General features: G+C 36.0%; 1 protein-coding gene across 1 annotated transcript in view; it reads left to right on the top strand.

Moving 5' to 3' along the window:
- The window catches only part of LOC104483131 (adhesion G protein-coupled receptor A3-like), a 279,708-nt gene extending 264,041 nt beyond the window's left edge, over positions 1-15,667 (top strand). Inside the window, exons 18-19 of the mRNA XM_086752545.1 lie at positions 8,303-8,398; positions 11,599-15,667. Coding sequence (XP_086608671.1) covers positions 8,303-8,398; positions 11,599-12,820 — 1,318 coding nt within the window. The 3' untranslated portion in view covers positions 12,821-15,667. The remainder of the gene's footprint in view (positions 1-8,302; positions 8,399-11,598) is intronic.
- The last annotated feature ends 900 nt before the right edge of the window (positions 15,668-16,567 follow it).

The raw sequence follows: 16,567 nt of genomic DNA, 5'->3' as shown, positions 1-16,567 counted from the left end.
CTATGAAACTCATGCAATTGAAATTATTCAGCTCTAACTTGGCAATATAGCTCATAATAAAAAATAAGGTCTCAGAATATCTGTTCTTAATACAACAAATAGATTTCATACCTAAAACAAAAAATATACCAAGTAGTGAACAAATAACCTCTGAATAAACTCTCCAGAAGTTCTTCTCCTGCAAAACTTGAAAATAGTGTATTTTCAGATTATGTAAAAATTACAAAACAAGGACTTGACTGGTCTGTTTGAAATTTTAAAAAATGACTGCAGAAGAAAAAGCATTCTTCTTGACAAGCAAAAATGTCACCTACAAAGCAACTAAGTGTCAGACTCCACAATACATGAAACACAGGGGGATTCATGGAGTTGTATTCATGACTGCCATAATAAAATAGTGAATTGACATAAATTCCTTTAAAAAATATGTTTTCAAAATTTAGTCATAGGAGAGTATAGAATAGAACCCCTGTCAGTGACTTTCACAGCTGATCGAAATTAAAATATATTTCCTCCTGCTACTCATTTCATTTGGTTCCTTTGGCAGGCTTAATGAAATATTACATCAAGTAAAACCAAAGAAATTCATATTTTCTATTTAAAAATTCAAGGTGATTCTGCTGACAGTCATAGAACATTGATACTAATATAATGTGAACTGAGTATTATATATGTGACAATATAAGGGTACAGCACTTATTATCACTATCTTTGCATGCTTTACTTTTCATTTTACTTTCATATTATATAAAATGGCATTGTCATATATAGGCTGTTATCAGAATTTCTTGTCTTGATGAGGGTTGATAGGTTAATGGTTCTTTTCTCCCCTTTGAAAGGCAGAAGGACATCCTGGTGGTAATTAACTTTCTAAAGGTGTACTGCAACACTCTGTGAAGCAGTTGTGTTTGATTCAGTAGGCTGGAACTGCAAAATAATTTCAGCTAACAGCTCTATGCCAGAATAGTCAAATGCCTGGAAAAATGAGCTAGCAATGAATTGCTCAGAACAAGAGTATCAGCCATTTTACTGCTAGAAATTAACTGTGGAAACAGAATTGAAAGGCCTGTTGTGTTCCCTAGGGATAAAATGATGGTGCAAATAGAAAATACTTAAAGCATGAGTAGTATTTCTCCTCCTATTATTTCTATCCAAGCATTATCGTAAACAGTTTTCTCTCTAGGAGCTCCATGCTCTCTTTAAACTTTTTTAAATACAGATAGATTCTTCAAGAAATACTAATAAATATATTTTCTTTCTCATCAACATGCTGCGTAGTTCTTTCCTCCAGAAGTACATTCAGCATGAGTACCTCCTGACTTAAGCTATTTATTCATTAAGCCTGAGCAGGAGTAGAAGTCAATAGAGCTAAACTGCAGCACAGAATGCACTGTAAGAATCATCTCTCTCTTTTCCAACAGCCTCTAAGGCATTCTCCAATGAAGCAGGAAAAAAAAAAATCTTGCTTCTTAGATACAATGGCTCTTCAAGTTGGTCTAGCTTACCAAGAGACAATACAGTTATCTCTATGTAAATGAAACACCCTTCTCTTTCTTCTGAATTTTTCTCTAAACATTTTTTTGAGTTCTTGAATTCTTTTTTTATTTTTTTTTTTGGTATATGCATTTTTGTCCTCTTTGCTGACTCAGACTGTTGTAGAGGGTCATGGTAAATCAAACTCCAGCTGTACTGCCAGCCTGTAAATTCCTTTTCCTCTGCAAAATACCAAAGTAGACGTAATGGCTACACTATCCATGAAGGGTGTTAACTGAGGAAGTTGAATAGAAATAGCTTCAGCAAATCCTCTTGGCGTCCTCCACTAGCAGGGCCTAAACACTCACACTACCTAAATGGCAGCGCATGAGACATCATCCGACATAGACAGAAAGGAAGAGAAGCTCAGTATGAATATCTAGTGCAGTGGGCTCGCATAAGAGAGGCAAGTGTGTTTTGAAGCCATTTGACAGATGAGGTTTCATATGTTCTGACACTGACTAACATTCTCCCACTTTATTGCCCAGGTTCCCATATTCTAAGTCTCTAAGGGCGGATCCAGCAAAGTATTTAAAGTCCTATTTCATGGCCAGTTTTAATAAAAAATTAGAGCCTAGTTTTGTCAAATGGAGGCCTGGACATCTTAAGTTGAGCAAACAAATCTACAGAGACTTTTCTTAATTATTTTGTCATTCATGTCTCTGTGCTTGAGTCTCTGCCTCTAAATGGAGAATAGTATATATATGCTCACAAAGACATTATAAAGATTAATTAAATAATGTTTGTGAAGCTCTTAATTTGCAATAAGATCTAAAAGAAGGGATATATGTAAAAATGAGTAACTACCTGTCCAGTGATCTTTGTTCTTCTGTACTGAATGAGTGAAAAAAAATGGACTGTGAACAGGCAGATCAAAACAATAACAAGCCACATTAAGGTGTCAAGTAGAGTTTTCACACAACTCTTAATTCTGCTATTATTTACCTTTTAGAATTTGACTTGCAATATTAAAGTTTATTTTAGCATTATTAGTAGATGAATATTTTTTTTAGTGTATTCTCCATATTTATATTCTACTTTGCAGACAGGGAAAAAGCACGTAAGAAATAAAAGCTGTTTCTCTTCAGCAAGGCCATGAAGCAAAACTAACATAGTATTTGTTACTATGTTCATAAGTCCAGAATATCTGCAAGTAGGATTCCAAATGACTTTTTTTTTTCTTAAATGAAATGTATATTTTTCAAAATCACATCATTTCTACAAAGTCTCCTTTTTATTTTATCAAAATTCCCAGGAAAAAGGACCATGAAATGATGTGATGCATGAAAAATTCAGGAAAAATAATTTGAAAATCAGGCTCATAAATTCAGCTTTCTGCAGGGCAGCTACTTACCTGTCTGCCTGCCTGCTGGGTACTTGAACTGTGGCATCTGGCTAGCTCAGAAGTTAATGACCATTTTCTATATGGATTTTTTTTTGCAAAGATGTTAAAATCAAATCCCAGCTCAAGGAAAAATAAAGGGGAAAGTCATATTGCTGTGACTCATCTTTTATTTTTCGTGTTTATTTTGCAAGTGGCTAATAGATTGACATCCCTTCCTATATGAACTGTGCCCTAGAAGTAAGTAAAGCTAAACAGATTAATCTTTTTTTTTGTACTGAGGAAAAGGAAAAAAAAATAATGTTTCAGTGGTATCTTTATAGATCTAACATGTACCTTTCTAGACGTGCATGCAGAGAGGAATACTTTTAAATATACATACATTTTAATCAAGTACTGTTGTAATAAAGACTGTTTGAAGCTATTAAATCACTTCTTGATACATCACCATTCTGCCAACCTCTGCAGAAAACAAATTAAAATCAATCTTGCATTACACCCACAAAGCCAAGGTCTGGTCGTTTTTGCAAGAATTCATTCCAAATTCAAGGTTCTTAAATCTGGAAACAATTTTCGGCTAGAGAACAGCCAGACACTCAAGCAAGAAGTTCATCACTGGGTAGAACTCTCCTTTTACTTGCTGATTTACTGATTAATACTTATGGAAATAAACTTAGAAGAATACACTGTATGTTAAGTTAGCAGAATGGATGCTGCCTGCAGGCTATTGCAGTCATTCTTGCTGACGTTATCCTGTTTCTATCAGATTGGCTGCTTAGCTCCCAGTATTTTGTGGTAGGGTTTGCCTTACAAGAGGATTTCTTGCTGGAGGGAAGCTGGAAAACAGTAAGCCATGATGTCAACAGAGGGACATGGCCTCAAGCAGTGTCTGCTGCTCTGTTGGTTTTTTTGTTTGTTTGTTTTTATGTCAATGTATGTAATAAAAAATATTGTACTTACTGGTCTCAGGCAGCTGCAGCAGGAACTCAGGGGTTCCCACTAATGCTCAATGAGTATGAGTCCACGCCTCACAAATTGCTACAAATCACTTGAGCGTGTCTGAATAGCCTGATTTTCAGGCTGTAGGTGTTGCCTACACTGCAGCTAAGAGGTGCAAGTGCAGCATGCTGAGGCTACCAGGCTAAGTTTAATCTAATTAGCTTGTATAACAATATTAGTGAAGATGTTATAGAGTAAGATTCAGTAAATAAATGTATGCTGATGTGAAAGCCTGCTAGGAATCATCAGGACATCCCTGGGTGGCCAGCAACAACAATGTACAAATTTTTAAAACTCTTCCTGAGGGCTATTGAAGCAACAGCTTGGCAATTGCTCCAAAGCCCCAAATAATCCCACAGATAGCTTACAGTTTTCCCTGTAAAACAGTTTTAATATATTATATAAATTAACCACTTGTCAAGATCAAATTTTAGCTGAAAAAAAGTCTTAATTTCCTCCCTGTGGTTTCCCAGTCTTTAAAGATTTGCATGCATGGCTGTCTCAACTAAAGCCAAACCCTCTGTATTAGCTCATGCCATCATAACAGTTACATCTGTCAGAGCAGGGTTCTTCTATCTTCTTACTACTGCCTACAGAGTTCATTAATGGTAGTCTGAGTACCACTGTTTGCATTCTTGCATGGTAGAAGAATAATAATTGGCTCTGGGTCCTGAGTTACTGCATGTTGTTCTATGAAGAGGAGACAGCCCACTGGCTTAATGAGAAAAATTAGAAAATTAACTTAGAAGTAGAAAAGGTATTTGGAAGACAACATCTGGTTACTGAACCGAAGGATATACACCTTTAAAGCTTTAAAACCAAAAGACAGTCCTGAGAAGGAGCAGTAAATGTAAGTTAGGCAAACAATGACGGAAAAAGATTTATAATTATTTTTTTAAAAAAAAAAAGAAAATATACTTGAGGAGGCAAAAAAAGATGGCTGAAAAGCACATGCTTGTTCAATCTACAACGTTCATCCTTATGATGCTGCTTATTATATTGTTCTGTGAATGAACATTACTAAACAGGAGCATCGCCCCTTACTTTTGTTCTTGTGTGGCTGAAAGACACTGAAAGTTGGCTGCAGCAGCAAAAGCAGCAGAACCTCCACACATCAGGCTTTGTAGGGAGTAACAGGGAGTCAGTCATTGGCGAGGCTTAGTGAGTACTGGGAGGGAACTACCTTAACCAGGGCATTCTTCAGATAAGATTATATTCTTGCTCCTGCTTGAACATACAGAGAGGGAGTTGTGTTTCTTGGGCTTGGAGACAAACTCCTGGATGCCATGATTTGCCTAGTCCCTTCATTTACAGTAAGAGAGGCACCTTGTGTTTAAACTTAGGATGGGAATTAAGAAGTGTCATTCTGAAACAGATTTTATGTGCGGCCATGAACACTTAATCTCTCCTTGCTTGTTTTCTCATCTGTGCAACAGAGATAATAATGTTTATTGGTCACACACGGGGCTGTAAAGCTAAATTAATTAATGTTGTGAAGCACTGTGATTCCTTAGATAAAAGATTTTCTGAAAGTATGAAGCATAGCTCTTTATTATCTGCATTTTCTTCACTTTTCATTCATGCCCTATCAATTGTACTTCAGCTTTTTCTTCAAAATTATTTGTCCTAATCATCTCATCTGGATGAAAAAGAATAAATTTATAAAAACTAATGATGACATAGAAACTAATGTTTGGAAAGACTGGCCTAATTTTCTTAATTTTAAGTGTACTTCTTCATGATGAACATGTATATAGATCTTTTTGAAAAATGTTTCTTCTCTTTTGTGAGTGGTCTCTTCTTTTTCTAGTGTGGCCTTTTCTCCTCTATATACTGTTTAAGGTATCCATGAGCTCACACAAATGGGCAGGAGTATGCACTCCCACTTTTACAATTTCACTTCTATTTATTTGATTTTTTTTTCTTTTTCTGTTTGCTCTATTTTAATCCCGTTCCTCTCTTGCTGACTTTTCTTCTATTTGGCAGATTTATTTTCCCTTCACCCTTCAAGAATCCCGAATCCACCAATGAAGAATCATTTGTATACACTGTCATTTCTATTTGCTATTTTACTTTTTTTTTTTTTTTTCACCAGTGAGACAAGGCAAGCAGTGTCCTGTGCTGGATATCAGTACAGTGCACCTTGGGTACACTGAAACCATTTGACTTCACCTTATGTTATTTCTAGAATGTATTTTCTTTCTCTTAGCAACAAGCCAGGAAAGGCATTTGGCTAGATTTTGCCACATTTCTGAAGCACTGTGTAGCTAAGTGCTTCCAGAACATCTGATGCTACTGTTGCAGCAATCAGCAGCCTGCTGAAAGTGTGAGGGATGAAGTAGATTGTCTAACACCCAAACACTGGCTTGTATGAGTCTTTAGATAAGGATATGATTTAAATGTATATATCCAGTCTGTGAAAAGTGGTGGCAGTGCAAAAAATGAAATTATAGGTTGCATTGTGGGCAAATTCTATGTTGTAATCACTTCAGATGAGTTTGAAGTGCAGTTTCCTATACTTGCTTCTATATTCCTATTTTTCTGCTCTTTACTTTTTCTTAGATAAATTGGGATTAAGTTTTTTATGCCTCATTGCTTACCCTAGTCATTTCCTGAATTTCAAAAATGTCATTGAACATGTCTTTGTTAAAAATAATAATAAGCTATTAAACTAGCTTATTAAACATGCTCAAGTCCAAAGATACGTACAATCATTAAACTGCAGTGAATGAATGGATTTTGTAAGGAGGCAGCTTGTTCATTGGAATTTGTTGAGCTCTACAGAATAAGCCAAGTTTGAAGAAAAAATATATATTTAATGACTTTGAAGTCATAAAATCTGAAGGGCTTTTTGATGAATGTGGAAGATTATTTTCTCTGCTTTGTTTACAGCTCAGACCATTAGGACAAAGATTGACTGTAAATGTTAACGTGAAATTTTCTGGGCCCTGGCCTCTAATTCTGCTTCACAGAGGTGGGGGAAAGAGGTTACGAAATTCTAACGCTAATTCTGGGTTTGATTTAAATGCTGATTTATTTAATCTTACTTTATCTCTGTTTCTATAAAAATCCTGCCTTGCAATGACTGTGAAATTTCCCAATATTTATGACACATTTTAGAAAACTAGTGGCCAGATTCTGGTCAGAATGTGTCCCACACATTATCAGGTTTTTCTTATTCCTAATGGACAGCATAATAGAAGTGACTGGGAACTGTCCATATCCCTGCATACTGTTTCCCGCACCAGAGGAGTGGATTGAGAAGAAACTAATTTTGTCTACTGACAGAAAAGCATTGGTTAAAGCAGGAGATGAGTCAAGATGTTCGGAGAACCATCTGAGCTTCTAGGTGTGTGGAACGTTCTCCCTTTCGTCCCTGAGCAGCATTTCTTCCAGCTGCAGCCTCACATGCACGGGGCCGGTGCTGTCCACCTTGGAGACCACAGCGGTGGAAGTGCTGTGCTCCATGCATAATTTTGTGGTTTGCTTATATAAATTGAAAATGTGATGATGGTTTATTTTGCTGAATTTGGACATATGAATGCTGCTTCAGTGAGACATCCCCTAGGACTTCAACGTACCCTAATGATCATACGTTGGCATGACTGCTGCTTCCATGTAGTTCAGTGGCATTTAACCACTTAAAGGGGTGTGCAAAACTATGTGCTTTCAGTCTTCGAATACAACTCTTTACAGAAAGATTAACACAGGTTAACGCTCTTCTTGGATATTTATGAGATCTTGCTGAAGCCGTAGAGGCACTCACATTTTAATGCATTTGCAAGGCTGGGTATTGAATGAGGGAAGAAAAGTGCGGTATATGCAAAGGCATATTTAATCCTCCTGATTTCTCTAGACTGCTCCTCTGTGCAGAAAAAAAAAAAAATTTCCAAGTGGACTGCCCCTTTTCTCTTTACCTAACTGAACTCCATTTCTTTTGTCATCCAGGAGTTAGGAAAATGTTTCTGTGATTTCATTGAATTTCCCTGAGAACATTTTCAGGTTAAAGTGAATACTGAATATTGTCTGAATATTTTTTATTTCTAATGCTTACATATTTAATAACTATTAAATATAAATCTCTAGGTGAGTGGAATAACTTTATTTGGGATATAGGTTCTTTCATTAGACAAGGTTTTGTTCTTCATATGACTGCAATAGTAACTACATTTACTAAAGACATAGTGAAGAGATTGTTAGAAGTAGGTTCATATAAATATTAAATATTAAGCTTTCTGCTGTTTAATTCATAAAGTGTACTGTTTATTGTGACAATACTTCATTCTTTGCTTTTCTGGTTTTAGGGACACATTTCATGTTTCAGCAATATTGTATACTCAAGATACTTCAAGAAGGTACAATTATTTAAAAAGCAGTATTCGACTACAAGTCAGGCAAATTAAAATATCAGTTATTATCTCTCAACAGATTTTACCTGATTAGTGGCGGAGTTCCTTTTATTATATGCGGGATTACAGCAGCAACCAATATCAATAATTATGGGATTGAAGGCAATGCACCATAGTAAGTATGGTTATTATTAGAAATTATTAAACCATTATAAAACTTTTAAGGAAAACATACTCTTCTTCTTATGCCAATAAATGTAACTGACTTCATAAAGGGTACAGACATGCCATTTGGGATTACATTTATTATGAAATTTTATTAAATAATAGCTATGAAAGAGCAGTGTCTTATTCTGGGGCTTGCTGCTTTACTTCTACCAATTTGACTCCATTATGGTCAATAGAATCACTTTTCATTTACTGAATTATTCCTCATTTACATCCAAGTAAGTGAAAGGATGTTAAAAATACCTAATGGATAGCATATTTAATGGAGCTACTAATTAATTAAATGCTTTCAACTCATTATCTACTTTGAATTTATAACCTTCAGATGACTTAAAGTAATTTACAAATAATTATATGAAAAAACAACAAGCAAAAATCCCTCCTCCCCCTCCTCTACCTCCATCCCTCAAAAAACAATTATTTTGGATTTTCACCACCTGGAAATGTTCGTCACAATGTCTTGCCATCCTGACATAGCCCGCTAGTGTGTTAGTGTTCACTATACCTCCACAAGCTGTCCAGGCATCACATTGTTATAAATTCTTGGCATGAAACATGAGATATCAATAAAGTACAATAAGTCTTTCCATAAAAGTGTAGCAGAAAATGAATCAGACTGCAAAATTAAATACATTCCGTGTAAATGATCAGCATGGCAATGACTGGCACACTAATGGATACATTCGTACTCTGCCAGCACTAGTACTCTGGAGGACATCGCTCTTAGTTACTGCTTTGAGCATCTATTGTAATAGATTTGAAACTAGTTATGTTCTGGGTAAGAAAAGTGGAAACAAAGGGGAATGGTTTGTAAGTGAGCATTTGGCTCCTTAAAGGCATTTTTATAGGTAATTGAAATTTAAATTCTAGTAATAAATTAGTACATAACATGGCTAACTGCTCTGCCTAGGGCCCAGCTCATGTTCATATATTTATTCAAACTTATCCTATTAGACAATCACTTATAATCAACACTATATTAAAAGACTCAATTATTTATGTTCAATGAATGTGAGACATTTTCCATTTTAGCACAGTTATAGAGGTTATACTTCCTTGATCATGTTCATCATAGCAAATCAATACCTGGTACCACAGTCTGTACAAAAAACAAGGCACAGGTGAGGGATGGTTATAAGACTGAGTAAAAAGACAGCTTCTAATTCAACAACAGCATAGTGGGTTATATGCCTTATTCATTTTTAATAGTATTAGTACAGTAAATGTAGATGCACAAACTTGAACTGTTTTTTACGGAACTGATTTTTTAAGCGATCCACAATGAGATTCCACTTGAAATAAGAGCATCCCAAGAGACTGTTCCACTGGGGAGCATTCCATTCTCCGCTTTGCATCAAATATGCATCATCCAAATGTAATTCAAGTATTGATGTATCTTTGTGCTCTCTGCTTATCCAATTAAATATTGGTAGTAACTTACCAATCTTTTCACAGATAATTTTCAGGGAATCTTTTCCTGTACATGTCTGACAGCAAGACAAATACTCCTTGGATTGTCTCTAAGTTCATTAATAAATGTGTGTATGCTTTTGTTTAAACACACGTTTTAAAATTTAAAGTAGTTATTCTGCAGTTTCTTGGGATAAATATCCAGTGAGACTGCCTCTTTTTAGCTGACAGGTTCTTAGCCTGGGAGAAAAAATTCATTCTGCCCTTTTTATAGTGTGTGGTAGATGATTCCTGGTTTGACAAGAATGTGATATCAGAAGGTCCCTCACTGTATTGGAGGGACTGAAACCAATCACACACACCTAAATGAGTATGAAGTGTCACAAAGTGTCAGTTTTAGAGCTGGAATGGATCATGACAGATCACCTGGTCTGTCTTTCTGACGCAGTGGGAAATTAGCTATATCCAAACCACTCCTGACAGTTATTTATCTGAGGTGCTTTAAATGCTCCAATAATGGATAGACCACACTTTATTCCAACAGCTTATTATCCTAATTGTCCTAACAGCTAGGAAACTTTTTGAAAAATCTAATTTAAGTCTTTCTTTCTGCAGTTTAAGCCCATTACTTCTTATCCTAGTCCAACAGATAAGGAAAGTAACTTACTCCTCTTTCCAGAAATCCATGCAATATTTAGAGTATTAGAACCTAATGACAGCTGTACTAGCTTATACCACTAGCTCAGTTCCCTGTCTGTAACCATGGCTAAAAGCAGATCATAGAAAAGAGTAAAAACTAAGCAATATTCCTTCTCCCTCTGACTCAAGTTCTCCCAGTTTCCATCTGAGATTTCATTAGCCAGAAGTGTTTTCCTCCCCCATGTTTACTTGATTAGATCATTCATCCTCAGTACAGTCATGTTAGACTGCTAATAAATTATGCAGCTGGCTGAGGCTTATTCAGCTCATTCTGGCCTGTGAACTACTTCAGGCTGGTCTAAAATAGTTACAGTTATATTTAAAGCCTAGCAAATAATGATCCATGTTACAATAATATTATGCTACCAGCATATCACAATGAGACCGTCAATTTCTGTTATTTTTCTGAGGCCATTCAAACTGATGTAAATTAACTCCCGTGAATTTCAGAAACAGTGGAGAATTCAAAAATGGCATATATCTTTTGGGTCCGCTCACTGCAGAAAGTAGTGACCGTTCAACTGAAAGCGTTTTTTCAGCCTCTGTTATTACTCAGGCTGTTCTCTACTTTGGCAACAAGAAAATTCTGTAAGGAAAATCTTCATGCTTAAGAGTTAGTATCAATGTTCATTGATACAAACCACGTACATTTCTGTTCCTCACACAGATTGTATAAACTATGCCTCATTTGCTTTTTAATCAATGTATTAGTGCTGATAATAGTAGAAAAAAGAGTTGACATAAATGGTCTTATTTCACTGCAATTCTAGATTCTAAACTGACCTACATTTCTTGGAAATTTTCAGCTGTAATATCCTGTAAATTACACTAGACATTTTGTTGTATTAAAAAAATATGAAAATGATGCCTCAGCTTAATTGGTATTAAAGACACACTCCCTTTCTCCACAGGGAACATACCCAAACTTCTTGGGTCATACAAGTTAGTCAGAAAGCCCAGTTTCATATCAGCCAGTTGTCCGTCACATCTAATGTGGGCTATAAAATGTTCTTGACTCTCTTTTTCTGTTGTTTTCAGTTGCTGGATGGCATGGGAGCCTAGTCTTGGTGCTTTTTACGGGCCGGTAGCATTCATTGTGCTAGTCACCTGTGTTTACTTTCTCTGCACGTACGTGCAACTGAAGCGCCATCCTGAACGCAAGTATGAGTTAAAGGAAAAGACAGAAGATCCGCAGAGAATGCCAAGTACTGAGGTGGGCCGTGGTCATATTACAGACTCTATGTCCGTTCCCCAGGCTACCTGCTCCATGATTTCTTCTTCCTTATTGGAAAATGAGCATTCATTTAAGGCTCAGCTTCGAGCCGCAGCATTCACTTTGTTCCTGTTTACTGCCACTTGGACCTTTGGAGCACTTGCAGTATCTCAAGGTCATTTCTTGGATATGATATTTAGCTGTCTTTACGGAGCCTTTTGTGTGACCTTGGGGCTTTTCATCTTGATCCATCACTGTGCAAAGCGAGATGATGTGTGGCATTGCTGGTGGTCCTGTTGCCCATCTAGAAGAAACACCTATTCTGTCCAAGTTAATGTGCGCCCAAAGGTGAATGTCAATGGTGACACTCAAGTTCATGCACCTTGTCTTCAGGAATCACCCTGTCCCAACAAATCAGCTGTGTTTAATCATCCAGCAGCCAGCCACTGCAAACTTACTAACCTACAAGCAGTTCAAAATCATGTTAACTGCCTTTCGCCTGTGACACCATGTTGTGCAAAAATGCACTGTGATCACCTACTTGATGATGAAGCTCACATTCATGTCCACAACGAGGGAACCTTCAGACCCAATATGCACATTCATAGATGTCTGAAAAGCAGAACTAAGCCACGTTATTTCAGTCGGCATAGGTCTGCAGGTGAAAGAGAATATGCCTATCACATTCCTTCAAGTATTGATGGCAGCATCCACAGCTCACATACAGACAGTCCCCACAGTACACATGATAGCCAGTCAGGTCACAGACGGGCCTGCTGCTCAAAAAGCGATCCATATCCTACAGTCAACCAGCCCGAAAGTAGCGATGCAAGTACTGTAATATATAGTTGTACTAAAATGCCAGAAAGTGACACTGTGCACCATCCAGCTCATTTTGAAATGCACCCACGGACACAGTCATTGCCATTTAATACGACAAATCACAACGGAATTCTCAAGGGAAATGTGCATGAAGCCATGATATACAGCTCAGATAGTACAGGAAATATCAAAACTGGTCCTTGGAAAAATGAAACTACTGTGTAGTTCATGGGCCATCATAATGTGTTTTTCTCTTAAACCCTCATTATCTTTGGTTTTATTCCAAACTAAATAAGATGACTTTATTTGTGTAGCTCATCAGTAAATTGTACAGCTTTTCCATCTTTATTTCAATTTTCTTAATGAGTCTAAAAGAGAGAGATAGTGACAGTTTTAAAGTGAAGTTATTTTTAAAAGAACGTTATAAAATTATTCTGAAAGGTAATTAGAAAATGAAGTCTAGACAATTGAATATGAGAGGCAATATCCTTTTGTTACACAGAACAACATTTCTTTAGAAATACATAATTTTCATTCGTTGCTTTCACTTTTGTTCTGTAGTAATTCAGACACCTTTTATAAACATATCAGCATCTTAAACTTTTACTTATTTATTTTTGTAGCAAATACTATTACTGTGCCATGAATTTTAATCAGAAGTGACTGTGGTAGAAATGATAAACAGGATTTTATAAAATTACAGCTTTTTAGATCTACAAAAGTGATACTGCCTCTAAAGATCTTCTGTAGCATATGGCCTGTAAAGTCGTGTAATGTACAGTCTCTGTTCTGTCTTTTTTCTTGTTGGAGAGAAGTGCTAGGTAATGTCTCTGTTACATCTATGGTGCTGTATTGGTTGTATTTTGCATGACATATGTCAGGATATACCATTTGCTGTTTTCTAGTGTTACACGTGTTAAAAAAAAAGAACAAAAAAAGTGTTGTACAAGGCTGTGAAAAACCCTATTGGTATTAATCTAGAGCATTATAAATCTACAGGAAAAAAAAAATCACTCTGCACTAGTTTAAGTGGCACAATCCTTTGTATAAGGTTATATGATAGCTTTGATAAGGGTCCACTCTAATGTCTTTACAGAGCATGCACTACTCATTGTATGTGACACTGTGCGGTGTAATAGCAATTGTCTCAACAAGTTTTACACTTCTTTGTAAAGTATGCCTTTTGAACAAATCTGTAAGCTCTTTCACGATAACCTTTCCACATCTGTTAAGGTAGAGCAGTTTTATCATTAACTCTTTGAGGACTACAGTTATTTTCTTAAAATAGCTTATTCTAGTTCAGAGACACTGTATATATGATATTGTCTATTTAGTTACATGATCAATGTAGTCCACAGTTATCAGGAAAGAGAAAGTTCAGTCATTTTCCAAAAACACACCTTCTTAGAGTCCATCTATTAGTTTCACCAGTTGCTTTCTGAAAATCCATTTCCTCTCATAGCAAATTTCAGATAGTCTTCATCCTCTAATGCAAATTTGACTTTCAGAGAAGTTCTTTATGTTCATTATTTCTGCTGAATTGTAGGGCATTCCAGGGTCAGTACCATTCTCTATTAACAAGGCTCTTGGCAAGAAATTTTTTCATGTTTCCATGAACATCTGGACACAAAGCATCAACTCACAGTACAGAACTGCATCACAATTATCCCTATATGAAATGAAACTGCTTTTTTTCAAATAGGAAGAGTGCAGAATAATAGTGGATTGCAGAAAGTGAATAGGAGCATAGAGCTGAGAGAAAAATGTCTGCAGTGGAAAGTGAGCTGTGCATCCATAAATGAGAGAAAAAGCACAATTCTGTATGGCCACATGAGAAAGTTTACTGTCCTGTCTTAACACAGGCTTATGTAATTGCTACATTGCTGCAGAGAGGAAATACAAAATTCCCTTGAGAGATCAGTCTGCGATTCTCTGTGTATATGTTGCAGAAGTCTTCACATACTACACACCATTATTTTTCTGTTGTTAGCAGTTTCTTAGTCTCTACCTTTTTTTTTAATGTGTAGGAATACATTTCCTAGTAGTGTACATAAAGATGACAATTATAATTGTTAGAATGTTATAAAAACATGTAAGTCAGATGAATGTGTTCTGCAGTGTTGCAGGTGGGAATTAGTACTCAAAGGGTTAATGCTCAGTATCTGAGTGCAAGAAATCTTGTTTTTCTGTATTTTTGTAAATTTGAAATATATATTGTAAACTCCAGCAGTGCAATGTATCCATCTCAGATTGTGTATTTTTAAAAGGTGAGCAAGAAGAATGCACTAGGTGGTTGTCAAGTTTTAAGCCAATATACAACAGTTTCATGACTGCTTCGTTAGCTAATACAAAAACAGAAATGCCTGAGCTTTATTATGTATATGCTGTATATGCTTGAACTGTCTCTAAACTAAAATACAGTATTTTTCTTTGTTTGCATAATGAAATATTTTCTGTTTAATAATTATTTTCTTTTATTACTTTTACTCATTCCACATAGACAGTGAGCCCTAAACAAGCATAGACATAATGTGAAATACCACTCCTCTGTGTCTCAGCACTATGTGTATGTATATTCTGTAATAGCAAAATCCTAGGAGGTCTGTAGACCATTATGCAAAATATTCCACACACAGAGCCAAGTGAAATACTCACTCTGCAAGAACCCACTCAGTGAGCTTGTTCATTCAGCTTGTGTTTTAATCACCTCTGTTATTTTGTCTGAGAGGCTAGTTCCACCTTCATAATGGCTTACAAAGAAGTAAATAGGTGCTGCTTTCCACAGAATATCTTATGTGATAAAACTCTCTGGAATTTAAACGTAAAATATTAAAACACTTTTCTTATTGTGTTAAAAATTAATTTAGTGAATATTTCTGGGCTAATTTGGAAGAGATGTGTTATGCAATAATCTGTTTGCATATTATTTTTTCAGAAAATATACAGTATAACTACAGAGTAGAAGAACATGATATTAAATAAATATAAAAATGTTTTGTAACATCAAATTTGACCAAAATGCTTTTTGTGCTTTTGACTTTTTTTTCCTTAAGATAAATGAGATAATTTCAATGTTTTGGGAGTCTGGATTTGTTTTATTGTGGGGTTTTGGTCAGTTATAGTCAGTGAACCATTACTACTTTACCTGATTTTCTTTCCTATAAAAATAAAGTCAATGAAATAACTGGGGTATAAGAGATATATTGTCCTAATAAATTCCTCACAGACCTGCACATCTAGCATGATTCAAAGTCAGCATTAGTTTTGGTGATTCATTGATGGCATTAAAATGACTGGACAGATTTTTACTGTTCACTTTCTGTCTGAGATCAAGCAAGAGAAATTTCATCCAAAAAAAAAAGTACTTTTGGAGAATGATACAATCAACAGTAATCTGAAGGGCTGTTATTACAATTCTACCAGGATAAAAATGTACTCTGATGCTGTAGCAGTCTTCTCCACATGTAGAAATTCCAGTTTTCATGACCAAATTTCAGATCATCTAAGTGACTCCATTTTAAGTCACATAGACTGTTTACAAGAAGAATTCCTACTCAGCTTCATACAAAGAGTTTTGGTGTTAAAATAAAGCATAAATTTTTGCACATTATGCCTGATCATATGTGTTGTTCCCAAGAAGTCTGTTGGTTGTGTCTGCACTAACATGACTGAGCAGTCGCTGTCAGTGGCCATAAACACATGTTCTGCTTCACTACACAGCTGCCTGCCAGCTACCCTGTGGATACCCTATCCAGATGTTAACCCACTGAGGGAGCCTTCACTGTGGCTCTAAAGCATTCTTGCTGTCTAAACCAAAAACAAAGTCAGTGCTTAAAGCAAAGTCAAGGCCACTTTTGATAGACAACACAGGCAATTAGGCAGCCTGCACTTGAACCCTAAGGGCTGAAAGCAGATAAAGCTAATGGAAATGGCTTTAAGCAATGTAACTCCTCTCTCCAGCTCTCTGCCTAA

This window comes from Chlamydotis macqueenii, chromosome 7 (genome assembly GCF_036417535.1).
Source record: "Chlamydotis macqueenii isolate bChlMac1 chromosome 7, bChlMac1.mat, whole genome shotgun sequence".
NCBI classification, from domain to species: Eukaryota; Metazoa; Chordata; class Aves; order Otidiformes; family Otididae; genus Chlamydotis; species Chlamydotis macqueenii.
The sequence above is the reverse complement of the archived record's forward strand: the minus strand, read 5'-3'. Positions and strand labels throughout refer to the sequence as shown.